At 42.4% G+C, this 15,586-nt stretch overlaps 1 protein-coding gene across 1 annotated transcript; it reads left to right on the top strand.

Annotated features, from left to right (window-relative positions):
- Window positions 1–2,514: 2,514 nt before the first annotated feature.
- Window positions 2,515–8,799, top strand: LOC113889423 (cationic amino acid transporter 3-like). The gene is made up of 4 exons (XM_027536080.1): window positions 2,515–2,752; window positions 8,024–8,246; window positions 8,411–8,550; window positions 8,645–8,799. Exons 1-4 carry the CDS (start codon window positions 2,515–2,517, stop codon window positions 8,797–8,799), a joined length of 756 nt encoding a protein of 251 aa, XP_027391881.1.
- The last annotated feature ends 6,787 nt before the right edge of the window (window positions 8,800–15,586 follow it).

Here is a 15,586-nt window from a genome sequence, read left to right as displayed (position 1 = left end):
TAATTTTATGGCTGCAGTCACCGTCTGCAGTGATTTTGGAGCCCAAAAAAATAAAGTCTGACACTGTTTCCACTGTTTCCTCATCTACTGCCCATGAAGTAGAATGGGACCCATGGGACCCATGGGACCAGATGCCATGATCTTCGTTTTCTGAATGTTGAGCTTTAAGCCAACTTTTTCACTCTCTTTCACTTTCATCAAGAGGATTTTTAGTTCCTCTTCACTTTCTGCCATAAAGGTGGGGTCATCTGCATATCTGAGGTTATTGATATTTCTCCAAGCAATCTTGATTCCAGCTTGTGTTTCTTCCAGCCCAGCGTTTCTCATGATGTAATCTGCATATAAGTTAAATAAGCAGGGTGACAATACACAGCCTTGACGTGCTCTTTTTCCTATTTGGAACCAGTCTGTTGTTCCATGTCCAGTTCTAACTGGTGCTTCCTGCCCTGCATACAGTTTTCTCAAGAGGCAGGTCAGGTGGTCTGGTATGCCCATCTCTTTCAGAATTTTCCAGGGTTTATTGTGATCCACACAGTCAACGGCTTTGGCATAGTCAATAAAGCAGAAATAGATGTTTTTCTGGAACTTTATTGCTTTTTGATGATCCAGCGATGTTAAAATTTGATCTCTGGTTTCTCTGCCTTTTCTAAAACCAGCTTGAACATCTGGAAGTTCATGGTTCACGTATTGCTGAAGCCTGGCTTGGAGAATTTTGAGCATTACTTTATTAGCATGTGATATGAGTACAATTGTGTGGTAATTTGAGCATTCTTTGGCATTGCCTTTCTTTGGGATTGGAATGAAAACTGACCTTTTCCAGTCCTGTGGCCACTGCTGAGTTTTCCAAATGTGCTGGCATATTGCGTGCAGCACTTTCACAGCATCATCTTCCAGGATTTGAAATAGCTCAACTGGAATTCATCGCCTCCACTAGCTTTGTTCATAGTGATGCTTTCTAAGGCCCACTTGACTTCACATTCCAGGATGTCTGTCTCTAGGTGAGTGATCACACCATCATGATTATCTGGTTGTGAAGATGTTTTTTGTACAGTTCTTCTGTGTATTCCTGACACCTCTTCTTAATTTCTTCTGCTTCTGTTAGGTTATACTATTTCTGTCCTTTATCAAGCCCATCTTTGCATGAAATATTCCCTTGGTATCTCTAATTTTCTTGAAGAGATCTCTAGTCTTTCCCATTCTGTTGTTTTCCTCTATTTCTTTGCATTGATCGCTGAGGAAGGCTTTCTTATTTCTTCTTGCTATCTTTGGAATTCTGCATTCAGATGCTTATATCTTTCCTTTTCTCCTTGCTTTTCACTTCTCTTCTTTTCACAGCTATTGTAAGGCCTCCCCAGACAGCCATTTTGCTCTTTTGCATTTCTTTTCCATGGGGATGGCATTGATTCCTGTCTCCTGTACAATGTCACGAACCTCCGTCCATAGTTCATCAGGCACTCTATCTATCAGATCTAGTCCCTTAATCTATTTCTCTCTTCCACTGAATAATCATAAGGGATTGATTTATGTCACACCTGAATGGTCTAGCGGTTTTCCCTACTTTCTTCAATTTCAGTCTGAATTTGGAAATAAAGAGTTCATGATCTGAGCCACAGTCAGCTCCCAGTCTTGTTTTTGCTGACTGTATAGAGCTTCTCCATCTTTGGCTATAAAGAATATAATCAGTCTTATTTCGGTGTTGACCATCTGGTGATGTCCATGTGTAGAGTCTTCTCTTGTGTTGTTGGAAGAGGGTGTTTGCTATGTCCAGTACGTTCTCTTGGCAAAACTCTATTAGCCTTTGCCTTGCTTCATTCTGTACTCCAAGGCCAAATTTGGCTGTTACTCCAGGTGTTTCTTGACTTCCTACTTTTGCATTCCAGTGCCCTATAATGAAAAGGACATCTTTTTGGGGTGTTAGTTCTAGAAGGTCTTGTATGTCTTCATAGAAGCATTCAACTTCAGCTTCTTCAGCATTACTGGTTGGGCATAGGCTTGGATTACTGTGATATTGAATGGTTTGCCTTGGAAATGAACAGAGATCATTCTGTCGTTTTTGAGATTGCATCCAAGTACTGCATTTTGAACTCTTGTGTCTCCTGAGATTTACCTGTCAAAGGGGCACATTTGGGGAGACATAATCAACTCCATCTCACTTCTTTTCAGGCAAACTTTCCAGTAACTTGAGACAAATTAGAAGTCTTCTCTATGAGTGTAGAAACCAAATCTCAGAGATGAGGGCTTGCCCAGTGTGTGCTTTTACCACCTGCTCCCCCCATCACTTCCATAATAGAAGTGGACCCCAGTGCCAAGGGTGGATGGACATTCTTAATGGCTTTGTGTCTTGTTTTCTCAGCAGACTGTAGCCTCCTCAACTACGTCTAAGATGTTGCATCAGTTTTTTCACGAAATTGGTCAGAAGCTCATCCGCAAGCGGCCACTGGAAGCCATAGCGGAGTCTGAGAATGCGTGGCTCATCTGAACATCCTAAACCTGGTGATCTTGGGAGTGGGCAGAATGCTGAGATCTGGCGTGTACATTGTGGCTGGTGCAGTGGCCAAGTACATAGCTGGACCAGCAACCATCATCTCGTTCTTGGTGGCTGCCCTGTTTTCTATGTTATCTGGGCTCTGCTATGCTGAATTTGGGGCCTGGGTACCACGCTCCGGTTCTGTGTATCTCTACAGCTATGTCACGATGGGTCAACTCTATGCCTTTGTCATTGGCTGGAACCGCATACTTCCCTTAGTCATTGGTGAGATGATGGGGCAGCGAAAGGTGTGGGGCTTAAGATTGGGAAACTATGTTGGAGGATTGGGTTCTCAGTCATTCATGAGCACTTCATTCTCGCCTCGTGGAGGGAAGTTGATAATAGTGTCAGGAAGACCCCACAACTGCATTCAACTCTTCTATCCTGTGTCCTTAAATGATGGACCATGAACCCAGAAGGAAAGGGAACTGTAGGAGTGGGTAAGAGGGAGGCATGTCCCACAGGCTCATCCCCTCACCATAGTGAAGCCTTTGCTCAGTTTGCCTTCCTGGGATTTTCCTTTACCACTTGATTTCAAATTTCATGCCTTATCCCAGCCCTCCCAGTCCCACTTACATGTTTTCTTTTCTTGTATAGCATTGATCTGCTCCTAACATTAAAACATCTAACATTTTGGTGAATCATTTGGATCTACTCTCCCCAAACCATGAAAAGAAACACTTTGATTTTTGTATTTTGTAGCAGGTATTTGTATATACAGGTATTTGTGCATATATAGGCTTTTCGTATATACAGGTATTTTATCTGTGTTTTTAGATTCCATGACACATCAATTTTTGTTTTTCAATGAATGTTCCTTCTTCTGCCTCTGTAGGCACTGCCAGCTTGGCCAGGGCCTCGAGTTACGTCTTTGACAGCCTAATTGGGAATCATATCTCTCAGGCATTACAGGAAACTTTCTCTCTGCACCTGCCTTACTCCCTGGCCACATATGCAGACTTTTTTGCCCTGGGCCCTTACTGCTGATGACAGGTGAGACAAGACTCAATGATAGGATGGAAAGAGAGCGGGGTGTGGAGCGAGAGCTGGTGTAGGAAAGGCTTGACATAGCAGAATAGTGGGGGATTAGAAATAGAAAGAAGGGTCTTGAGACAGAAGCTAAGACACAGACCATTGTTTTCCACCGTTGGCACTATTGACAATTTGCGCTTATCATTCTTTTGTGTGAGGGGACTGTCCTGTGAATTTTAATTTCTTTTTTTAATCATTATTGAGTGTTGAGTATCATCCTTGGCCTTTGCTCACTAGATACCAGTGACATCCACCCACCCCCAAATGTGGCAATCAGGGTGTTTCCAGACAGTGCCAATGTCCCTTGGGGAATAAAATTACCCCAAGCTGAGAATCATTTACTTAGACCAACAAGTCTTCCTTTGTACTGAGGCCAAAGATTTTTTTTTTTAATTGAGAGGAAGTTCACATAGCATAAAATTAACCACTTTGTAATTTTTCCCAGCTTCAGTGAAATATAACTGACATACAACATTGTGTAAGATTAAGGTGTACATCTTGCTTTGTTAGACATGTATTCTGAGAAGATTGCCACAATAATTAACCATCTTAAAGTGTACAATTCAATAGCATTAAGCACATCTGTAATTTTGAGCAACCACCATCACCTCCGTCTAGTTCCAAAACACATTCAACACCTCTGTAACCACTGAGCAGTCACTATCTGTTTGTCCACCACCACCAACTGCCAGCCCTGAGCAACTATTTCTCTGCTTCCTGTTGTTGTTCAGTCACTAAGTCATATCCAGCTCTTTGCAACCCCATGCATTATAGTATGCCAAGGTCCTCTGTCCTCCACTATCTCCTGGAGTTTGCTCAAATTTATGTCCATTGAGTCAGTGACACTATCCAACCATTTCATTCTCTGTCACCCTCTTCTCCTCTGACCCTCAACCTTACCCAGGATCAGAATCTTTTCCAATGAGTCAGTTCTGCCCATCAGACCAAAGTATTAGAGCTTCAGCATCAGTCCTTTCAATGAATATTCAGGGTTGGTTTCCTTTAGGATTGATTGGTTTGTTCCCCTTGCTGTCCAAGGGACTCTCAATAATCACCTCTGGCATAATTTTAAAGCATCAATTCTTTGGTGCTCAGCCTTCTTATGGTCCAACTCTAACATCCATACATGACTATTGGAAAAACCATAGCTTTGACTATACAGACCTTTGTAGGCAAAGTGATGTCTCCACTTTTTAATATGCTGTCTATGTTTGCCATAGCTTTCCTTCCAAGAAGCAAATGTCTTTTAATTTCATGGCTACAGTCACTGTCTGCAGTGATTTTGGAGACCAAGAAAAGAAAATCTGTCACTGCTTCCATTTTTTCCTCTTCTATTTGCCAGGAAGTGATGGACCATATGCTATGGTCTTCGCTTTTTGAATGCTGATTTTTAAGCCAGCTTTTTCACTCTCCTCTTTCACTTCCATCAAGGAGCTCTTTAATTCCTCTTCGTTTTCTGCAATTAGGGTGGTATCATATGCATATCTGAGATTGTTGATATTTCTCCTGGCAATCTTGATTCCAGCTTGTGCTTCATCCAGCTTGGCGTTTTGCATAATGTACTCTGCATATAAGTTAAATAAGCAGGGTGACAATATAGCCTTGATGTACTCCTTTCCCAATTTGGAACCTGTCCATTATTCTATATCTGGATCTAACTGTTGCTTCTTGACCTGCATAGATTTCTCAGATACAGGTAGAGTGGTCTGGTATACTTATCTCTTTAAGAATTTTCCACTGTTTGTGATACACACACAGTCAAAGGCTTTAGTGTAGTCAAATGAAGCAGAAGTATATGATTTACTGGTATTTCCCCCCACTTTCTCTGTGATCCAATAAATGTTGGCAATTTGATCTCTGGTCCTTTGCATTTTCTTAACTCTTTGTACATCTGAAAGTTCTTGGTTCACATATTGCTGAAGCATAGCTTGAAGGATTTTGAGCATAAACTTGCTAGCATGTGAAATGAGTGCAATTGTACAGTAGTTGGAACATTTTTTGGCATTTCCCTTCTTTGGGGTTAGAATGAATACTGATCTAGAAGTCCTAAAGCTATTGTTGAGTTTCCCAAGTTTGTTCACATATCGAATACAGCACTTTCACAGCATCATCTTTTAGGATTTGAAATCGCTCAGCTGGAATTCCATCACTTCCACTAGCTTTGTTGTAGTATTGCTTCCTAAGACCCACTTGACTTCACACTCCAGGATGCCTGGTTCTAGGTGATTGACCACACATCTTGGTTATCCAGGCCACTGAGACCTTTTTTGTGTAGTTCTGGGTATTCTTGCCACCTCTTCTTAATCTCTTCTGCTTCTGTTAGGCCTTACCATTTCTGTTCTTTATCATGCCCATCCTTCCATGAAATGTTCCCTTAATATCCCCAATTTCCTTGAAGAGATCTCTAGTCTTTCCCATCCTACTGTTTTCCTCTGTTTCTTTGCATTGTTCACTTAAGATGGCTTTCTTGTCTCACCCTTCTATTCTCTGAAATTCTGCATTCAGTTCATTATATCTTTCCCTTTCTTCTTTGCCTTTCACTTCTCATATTCCCTCAGCTATTTTTAAAGCCTTCTCAGACAACCATTTTGCCTTTTTGCATTTCTTTTTCTTGGGGATGGTTTTGGTCACTGCCTCCTGTACAGTGTTAGGAATCTCTATTCCTAATTCTTCAGACAGTCTGCCTACCAGATCTAATCCCTTGAATCTATTTCTCACCTCCACTGTATAATCATAATGGATTTTATTTAGGTCATACCTGAATGGTCTAGTAGTTTTCCCTACTTTCTTCAATTTAAGCCTGAATTTTGCAATAGGGAGCTAATGATCTGAGCCTGCCAGCTCCAGGTCTTACTTTTGCTGACTGTATAGAGCCTCTCCATCTTCAGCTACAAAGATTATAATAAATCTGATTTCAGTATTGACCTTCTGGTGATGTCCAAGTGAGGAGTCATCTCTTGCGTTGTTGAAAAAGGGTGTTTCCATGTCCTCTTCTTCTGGGACTCCTATGATTCGAATGTTGGGGCGTTTAACACTGTCCTGGAGGTCTCTGAGATTGTTCTCATTTCTTTTAATTCGTTTTTCTTTTTCCTCTCTGATTCATTTATTTCTACCATTCTGTCTTCTAATTCACTAATCTTATCTTCTGCCTCTGTTATTCTACTATTTGTTGCCTCCAGAGTGTTTTTGATCTCATTTATTGCATTATTCATTACATATTGACTCTTTTTATTTCTTCTAGGTCCTTGTTAAACCTTTCTTGCATCTTCTCAATCCTTGTCTCCAGGCTATTTATCTGTGATTTCATTTTGATTTCAAGTTTTGGATCATTTTCACTATCATTATTCAGAATTCTTTATCAGGTAGATTCCCTATCTCTTCCTCTTTTGTTTAGTTTGGTGAACATTTATCCTGTTCCTTAACCTGCTGGGTATTCCTTTGTCTCTTCATCTTGTTTATGTTGCTGAGTTTGGTGTATCCTTTCTGTATTCTGGCAGTGGTGAAGTTCTCTTTATTGTGGAGTTTCCTTGCTGTGGGTGGGGTTGTACAGGTGGCTTGTCAAGTTTCTTGGTTAGAGAAGCTGCTTGTGCACTGAGAAGACCCAGAGGGATGGTACCGGAGGGAGGAGGGAGGGGGTTCAAGATGGGGAACAGGTGTATACCTGTGGCGGATTCATGTTGATGTATGGCAAAACCAATACAATATTTTAAAGTAATTATCCTCCAATTAAAATAAATAAATTATTATTTTAAAGAAAAAGGGTGTTTCTATGACCAGTGTATCTATAATATATCAATAGTTTGAGTGTTTTATATTACATCTTTCCCACAGGACTACTGCTTCTTGGAGCTCGTGAGTCCATCCTGGTTACCAAAATATCCATAGGAATCAACATTTTGGTTCTCATTTTCATTATCATCACTGGCTTTGTTAAGGGAGATCTGCATAACTGGAAGCTCACAGAACAAGACTACAAACTGAACACATCTGGATCCAGAGACATCTATGGTTAGGAGGGTAATATTGGCCATAATATATGGGTGACGGGCATGCAGAGCTGGTACGGTATGAACTAAAGATATCTGGGCTGGTGGATCCAGATGAAGTGAGTCCTGAAGCCAGGACTTGAGGTATGAAGGAAGAAGCTCAGTAGAGATGGCTTAACACGCCTCACCCACGTTATTTCTCTTTCCTTCTCTCACCATAGCTTGGGCCTTCTGGGTTCTGGAGGGTTTGCACCTTTTGGCTTTGAAGGGATTCTCCAGGGAGCATCTACGTGTTTCTACTTTTTTTGGTGTTACTGCTGTTGCCACTAAAGGTAAGACGGTCACTGTATGTCCCATCTGGGGTTTGGGAACAGACTGGCTGCCCCTGGCTTAGTGGAAGCCTGCTTGTGGAGTACAAGAAGGAAGGGGATTTCACCCAGTGTGTTATCCTGACCCAACACTTCTTCCCTTTCTGCAGGGGGAGAAGCTATAAATCCTCGTCGTTCCATCCCCTGGAGCATCATGATCACGATCTTCATCTGCTTTTTAGCTTACTCTGGTGTTTCAGCGGCACTCACCCTCATGGTGCCCTACCACCAGATTCAGCCTCATGACCCTTTGCCTCAAGCCATTCTCTATAGTTGGTGGCTCCCCGCCAGATACTTCGTGACTATTGGCACCCTCTGTGCTCTTATATCCAGGTTAGCGCCATGGTTTTCTCCCTGTCTACTGTCAGATGCTCAGATCTCCCAGCCTTAGGATTGGTAGAGAAGACAGAGAGACACCTTACCCCAAGCTGACAAGAGAGAAGTCCCAGTCTGTCCTGCTTCTCCACATCCTTATATGTTTCCATCGTCTCTTCCAGACTTCAGAGTGCCATGTTCAGAATGCCTCCTTTGATCTACATGATGGCAAAGGACGGGCTCCTTTTCCGGATACTTACCCGGATCCATGTCCGCACAGGCACCCGTGTCGTGGCCATTATGTCTGCTGGAAATCTTACAGGTAAAAAACAAAAAAAATGAAACCCACACCTTAACTTACATATTTCCAGATGTTTCTCACTCCCTTCCCCACCTTGTTTGTGCCCTCATTCTAGGGGTCATGGCATTACTGTTCAAGTTGACAGACCTTGTGGACCTCGTGTCAGTTGGGACCCTGCTCATTAACTCCCTGGTGCATTTTCTGTTCTTGTCCTCAGGTGAGACCCCACTACACATTGGTGTGGAGCCTTGGAGATTAGTTGGGAGGTAACCATCTGCTCCTTCATGCTATCTTCTAAAAGTCCTTCTCTGCTTAAGACAGGATACATGGGGAATAGGCTGTGTGATGTTGGATGAGTAGGGCTGCTGCTGTTAATATTGCCTTAAAACCTCTAATTCAGTACCAGCCAGACCAGAATTTAAGCAAGAATGAGAACACAGAGGAGGAAATTGAGATGCCTGACCTTGATGAACATCCGTTGGACTCTGAACCTGAAGCAAGAAACTCAAATGTTCTAAAGAGTCTATGGTTCCCTATCAGCACCATCCCCACTAGGAAATCTGGCCAGATTGTCTACGGATGTGCCTCACTACTCGGTGAGCAGTGGGATTTCTCTTTGGTCGTTTTCTGAAATTGACAGTATGGTGTTGAAATGTATATTTTGTCAACTGAGGAGCTTGGTGATATAGAGGGCCCTTGCTGAGGTGGGCAGCCTGGGGAGAGGTGTGACCCAAGGTCTTGACTTCTTCAGCTTCTGAAGTTGAACCTGTTCTCCTCCACCTTGACCCTGAAGTTCTCCTGATGATAATCTTGAGCCTGATCGTGGTCCAGTGGTCCAGTCAGGGGTTCTCTGCAGGCTCTGGGTACACACCAGTGGCTGTGCTGCTGCTGCTGCTCATCATTGGGGTCACAGTCATCATCTGGAGGCAGCCCCAGAACCCCATTCCTCTTTATTTAAGGTAAGTGACCTTATGTGCTCAAACTGTCCACCTGGAGTGAACACGCTTCATGGTCTAAAACATCCAGGGGGTGAGGGGAACTGCTAAATCCACGGATCCCACAGGTCCCTGCTCTGCCTGTCCTCCCACTGGTGAGCATCTTTGTGAACATTTACTTGATGATGCAGATAACTTCTGGGACCTGGGCCATATTTGGCATCTGGAATGTGATTGGTAAGTGGCTTTCTGGGATAAAGAGCCCTCTTGAGTAACAGATCCCAAACTGAGCTCCCCTAAGCTTCTTGGCCACCATAATAGGAGGCCTATTAGACACTTGTACCAGGAAGAGTGCCTACTTATCCTTCTCATTTTCTCACTTCCTTACTAGGATTTCTCATATACTTTGGATATGGGATCCGACACAGCCTGGAGGAGAATGATGAGCAACAACCACCAGCCTCCACCTCCCAGACTCTTGACAAAAAACACCCCTAGTCCTGAGTCATCTTAACCACAGTCATAGATGCTGTGTAGAATCCCTACATACATAGGAGGTGTCTTCTGCTACATGAACACTTTCAGCCTCTATGGATAGTGAAGGTGTATGCATCTACAGCCCCGTCTCTATTGTCAGTGGACTAAGTGACTTTAATTTTTAAGTAAGCTTTTCAAAGCATGATGTACATACAGAAAAATACATGCTTCTTAAGTGTGCAGCAAAACCAATTTTCACGAAAGAAAGTACAACAACATAACCAGCAGGAGAAAGACAATGTTAACCTGGCACCTGAGAAAACAACTCCTTGTTCCCATCTCCAGCCTGAGCACAGAGCTGGCCACTTGAGGAGGAAACATAGGTAATCATATATTGTGTAAGATTTACACTTTAAATATTAGGTCATCAAAAATTTGAAGTAAAAGGTCAGTTTTCATTCCAGTCCCAAGAAGGGTAATGTCAAAAGAATGTTCAAACTACCAAACGACCGTGTTCATTTCACAGCCTAGCAAGGTAATGCTCAAAATCCTAAGCTAGACTTCGACAGTACGTGAACTGACAACTTCCAGATACAAGCTGGCTTTAGAAAAGGCAGACAAACCAGAGATCAAATTGCCTATTTTTTTTGATCACAGAGAAAGCAAGGGAAGTCCAGAAAAACATCAATTCTGCTCCATTAACTATGGCAAAGCCTTTGACTGTGGGATCACAACAAACTGTGGAATATCCTTAAAGAGATGGGAATACCAGACCACCTTACCTGTCTCCTGAGAAAACCTGTATGCAGGTCAAGAAGCAACAGTTAGAATCCAACATGGAATGGTGGAGTGGTTCAAAACTGGCAAGAGTATGTTAAGGCCAAATGTGTTCATCTCTTATTTAACTTATATGCAGAATTCATCATGAAAAATGCTGGGCTGGATGAATCATGAGCTGGAAAACAAGATTGCCAGGAGAAGTATCAACAACCTCAGATGATACCATCCTAATGACAGAAAGTGAAGAGGAAATAAAAAGACTCTTGATGAAGGTGAAAGAGGAGAGCAGAAAGCCTGACTTAATACTCAACATTCAAAAAAACTAAGATCATAGCATCTGGTCCCATCACTTCCTGGCAAATATAAAAGAAAGTGGAAGCAGTGACAGATTTTCTCTTCTTTGGCTCCCAAAATCACTGCAGACAGTGACTGTGCCATGAAATTAAAGAATGCTTGTTCCTTGAAAAGAAAGCTACGACAAACCTAGACAGCATATTAAAAAGCAGAGAGATTACTTTGCCGACAAAGTCTGTCTAGTCAAAGCTATGGTTTTTCCAGTAGTCATGTATGGATGTGAGAGTTGGCCATAAAAAGGCTGAACACTGAAGAATTGATGCTTTTGAAAAACTGTGGTGCTGGAGAAGACTCTTGTGAGGCCCTTGTACTGCAAAGAGATGAAATCAGTCAACCCTAAAGGAAATCAATCCTGAATATTCATTTGAAGGATTGATGCTGAAGTTGAAGCTCCAATACTTTGGCCACATGATGTGCAGAGCTGACTCAATGGAAAAGACCCTGATTCTGGGAAAGACTGAGGGCAGGAGAGAAGAGGGAACAGACAATGAAATGTTTAGATAGCATCACTAACGCAATGGACATCTCCATCACATAGTGGAGGATAGAGGAACCTGGTGTGCTGCATTCCACAGGGTCACAAAGACTTGTACATGACTTAGCAACTGAACAACCACAACAGGACCCTGCAGGCATGCCTCTGAGATATTCCTGGTTTGATTCCAGACTACCATAGTGAAGAGAACTGGCATTAAAGAGAATCACTCAAATTTTTTTTTTAACCGACTCAATGGACCTTGGTTTGGGTGGACTCCAGGAGTTGGTGATGGACAGAGGCCTAGCATGCTGGATTCATGGGGTCACAAAGAGTTGGACATGACTGAGTGCACTGAACTGAGTGCGTATAAACTTATGTTTACACTACATTGTAGTCTATTCAGTGTGCCATATATTCTATCTAAAAAATGTAAATACTTTAACTTAAAAGTATTTTATTGATGAAAAATGCTAGGTGTCATCTGACAACCCAGAATTGCCACAAACCCTCAGTTTGCAAAAAAATGCAGCATCTGCAAAGCACAATAAAATGACATATGCTTGTACATGTGTATGTATATATTAAAAGATGTATAGTTAATGCACACAAAAGATGTATATGTCATATATGTATCAAAGTATATGTGTTAAGGTTCATTGTTGATCTAAAATCAATGTATCTAGTTGTCTTGTAATACTATTTGCTGTATCTGTCACCTCTTGTCTTCTCTGTATGCTCTCTTCGCATTCTAATAGCCTCTTGACATATGGGTATAGTCATCTTTGTTAGGGCCCATCCTCATGTCCTCATTTAATCTTAATTACCTCTTTAAGGCCCCCCACAAAATATAGTCACTTTCTGAAGTCCTGGAGACCAGGACTTCAACATATGAATTTGAAAGAAGAGAGATGCATTCACCTCTTCACACTTTTGACCACCATTTGCTTCCCAGTGGCTAAAACAGTGTCTGAAATACAATAAGTGCTCATTTATATTGATGAGATATTTAATGAAAGAATCATATGTACATGTAATATTTTACATGACCCAAGATGGGGAACTTTTTATTTACCCGTAATTATCAAAGGGAGACCACAGTATTTGTTTGGGTAAAATAATATTTTGTTAAATGACTTGGAACAGAAAATGAGACTTTAAGGCCATGTCTAGTCTACGACTGGTTTCCCTGGTGGCTCCAGTGGATAGTAAAGAATCTACCTGCCAATGCAGGAGATACATTCAATCCCTCAATTGGGAAGATCCCCTGGAGGAGGAGATAGCAACTGCTTCCAGTGTTCTTGCCTGAAAAATCCCATGGACAGAGGAGCCTGGTGGGCTGTGGTCCAGGGGATTGAAAAAGAGTCAGACATGACTTAGAGACTAAACACACAATGTTATATAGCTGGTGATGGCTAGATCATTTCACAGGAGAGAAAAAGAAGAGAGAAATTGAAGAGGAGAGAGAAGAGAGGGGTTAAGAGAAGTGGTGAAGGGTTCTTTGAGAGGGGAACCTCTTCCCTTCATCTGATCTCACTTTCATATGGAAAATCATAAATGATTGATGTAGGTGGGCAGCATTCTCATGGAAAGAAAGATTTTTTTAATGATATTCTTTGGTTGTAGATTGATGAGAGGGGAAACAAGCTGGCAGAAGAAGGAGAAGAAGAGCAAATCATGAGTGTGTTATTCCATGAATATGTTATTTAAATGGATGGTTCCCACAGATCGCAAAAGTCAGTGAGTGGTTATAAGCAGGGAAAGAAGGTGAGAGGAAGGGGTTTGGAGATGACTGAGGGTCTGCTCTCTTTCCAGGGATAGGGGTACAACATTAACACACTTCCAGGCATCACACATTCCTTTTCCCCCCACCCCATGCCTCCCCATTTACTGCCAAGTGAACCTGAAAGTCACCTAATGTTCCCCTAACCCTCTAAAGGCTTGGCAAAGAAGGGAGAAATAAGACACATGATGAGTCCTTACATAACCTATGTTAATGGGATCGAACACTGGGGTGTTTGGCTCTGTTGATGGAAAATTAAATAACAATCAAAGTAAGAAAAAAAGAAAAGAGAATTTTGATTTATTTCTGTAACATTCAATTTTTAGGATAATATCCTGAATTGTGACTGATAATTTACCAGGACATATCAGATTTTTAGGAATTTTCATATAATTTTTAGAACACATATTAATAAGATTTATCCTTCCAATATAACCTAAGAAGGTTATCACACTTATTTAAATGCTTTGTGGTCAGTCACTTCAGTTGGTCCGACTCTTCGAGACCAACAGACTATAGCCCGAAAGGCTCCTCTGTCCATGGGATCCCCAGGCAAAAACTAGTGAGGGGGCTCTGCCTTTTACAGGGAATCTGCTGATGGTACCCATGTAATTACATGTGCCAATGCCAATCCATGATGAGGTCAATCATTCTTTGAGATGTTTTAGGAGCTCTCTGAAAACCTCCCTGAATAGCTAGAGGTCAAAAAAAATATTTCATTTGGGCTTCTTTGTGGCTCAGTGGTAAATCTGCCTGCCAAGGCAGAGAGACACGGATTCTGATCTGGCAGATTCTCACGTGTGAGAGAGAACTTGTAGAAGGTCAGCTTTCCTGCAGAGAGGTTCTGGCACTCCAAAAAAAAAAACCAAACCAGTCTGATCAAACCAAAGATGGAGGTGAGAGAATCTTTTCCTCCCCACGCAAGGAAACATCCCTCCACAGAAAAGGGATGATGAGATGAGCGCGAGTGCTCAGCCTACCCTGTTCTCCAGGACATCGCAGCAGACACCTGAGAAGGACAACATCTACAGCAGCATCAGAGACGTGAGACAGGACCTCCATGAAGAGGGAGAGGAAAAATATTTGGAAAGACACAGATAAACATTTCAAAGGGCATGAAAGGGATTGCTTTTCTCAGGGAGTCCAATCGCATACCTCTGGGAGCACCACAGCGGAGAATCTCTCTGCTGCATCCACAGGCACCCTCAGTACCTGAGTGCTGGACCCACACCTCCCCCGACTCTTCTGGGGCTCCTTGGGGTCCCTCCCCTGCAACATCCTGAGGATCTCGGGTAGACCAGACGCAGGCTTAGAAAACCAGTCCCCGCTCCTGGGCGAGTCCACAGACTGAAGCTCTAGAGCCACCTTCTGGAAATCCAGAGACAGGTTTCCAGGAGGCAGCCTGGTGGTTTGTCAGAGCAGAGAGACAGAAAAGCTTCAGAATTCTCCCACAAGGCCTCCCTGGTGCTCAGTGGTTAAGAATCCGCCTGCCAAGGCAGAGACCCAGGTTCAGTCCCCTGCCTGGAGGACCCCATATGCCACGGGCAACTAAGCCCACATGCCACAACTACTGCAGCCTGTGCTCTGCAGCAAGAGAAGCCACCCAAGGAGGAACCCGTGCACCACAACTAGGAAAGACTGTGCAGTAACCAAGATCCAGGCAGACACACTTAATTAATCAATTAATTTAAAATTATTAAAAACAGTATCCCACAAAGGAGACAGAAAGAGTGAAATAAGTTAATGATACAAAGACAGAAAAATCCCAGAAAAATAACTCCAAAGGTAACCACTAAAAATGAAGGAAGTGTCTACTACAAATTACAAAAAGCATAGTATAGAATTATTTACTTCCACCAAGTTTTACTCACCTTCATCCTCTTGGCAGCCTCTCCCTAAAGAGTATTACCCCTTTAAATCCCAGAATTGTCTGCTTTGAGTCAGATGAGAGAAACTCAGAGAAGGCTTCTTTCTGCATCCTGCATCTCAGATGTTTTCCCCTTAAAAGTAATCTTTCCTAAAAACTCTGGGTTCAAAGCAGGATCCCCGCACAACCAACTAAAACTCGCCAGAAACAGCTTAAGCTGCTTCAATCCTTTTGTGGAGTTGGCTTTTCAAGGACAGACACCTAGATCAATGGGATAGAATCGACAGTCCTGAGACAAATACTTATACAGTTATGGTTCATTTAACCCATGGGAACCAAGACAATACAATGAGTAAAAGATAGTCTCATCAACAATAGTGTTCAGA

This window comes from Bos indicus x Bos taurus, unplaced genomic scaffold (genome assembly GCF_003369695.1).
Source record: "Bos indicus x Bos taurus breed Angus x Brahman F1 hybrid unplaced genomic scaffold, Bos_hybrid_MaternalHap_v2.0 tig00478984_arrow_arrow_obj, whole genome shotgun sequence".
Lineage (NCBI taxonomy): Eukaryota > Metazoa > Chordata > Mammalia > Artiodactyla > Bovidae > Bos > Bos indicus x Bos taurus.
The sequence above is the reverse complement of the archived record's forward strand: the minus strand, read 5'-3'. Positions and strand labels throughout refer to the sequence as shown.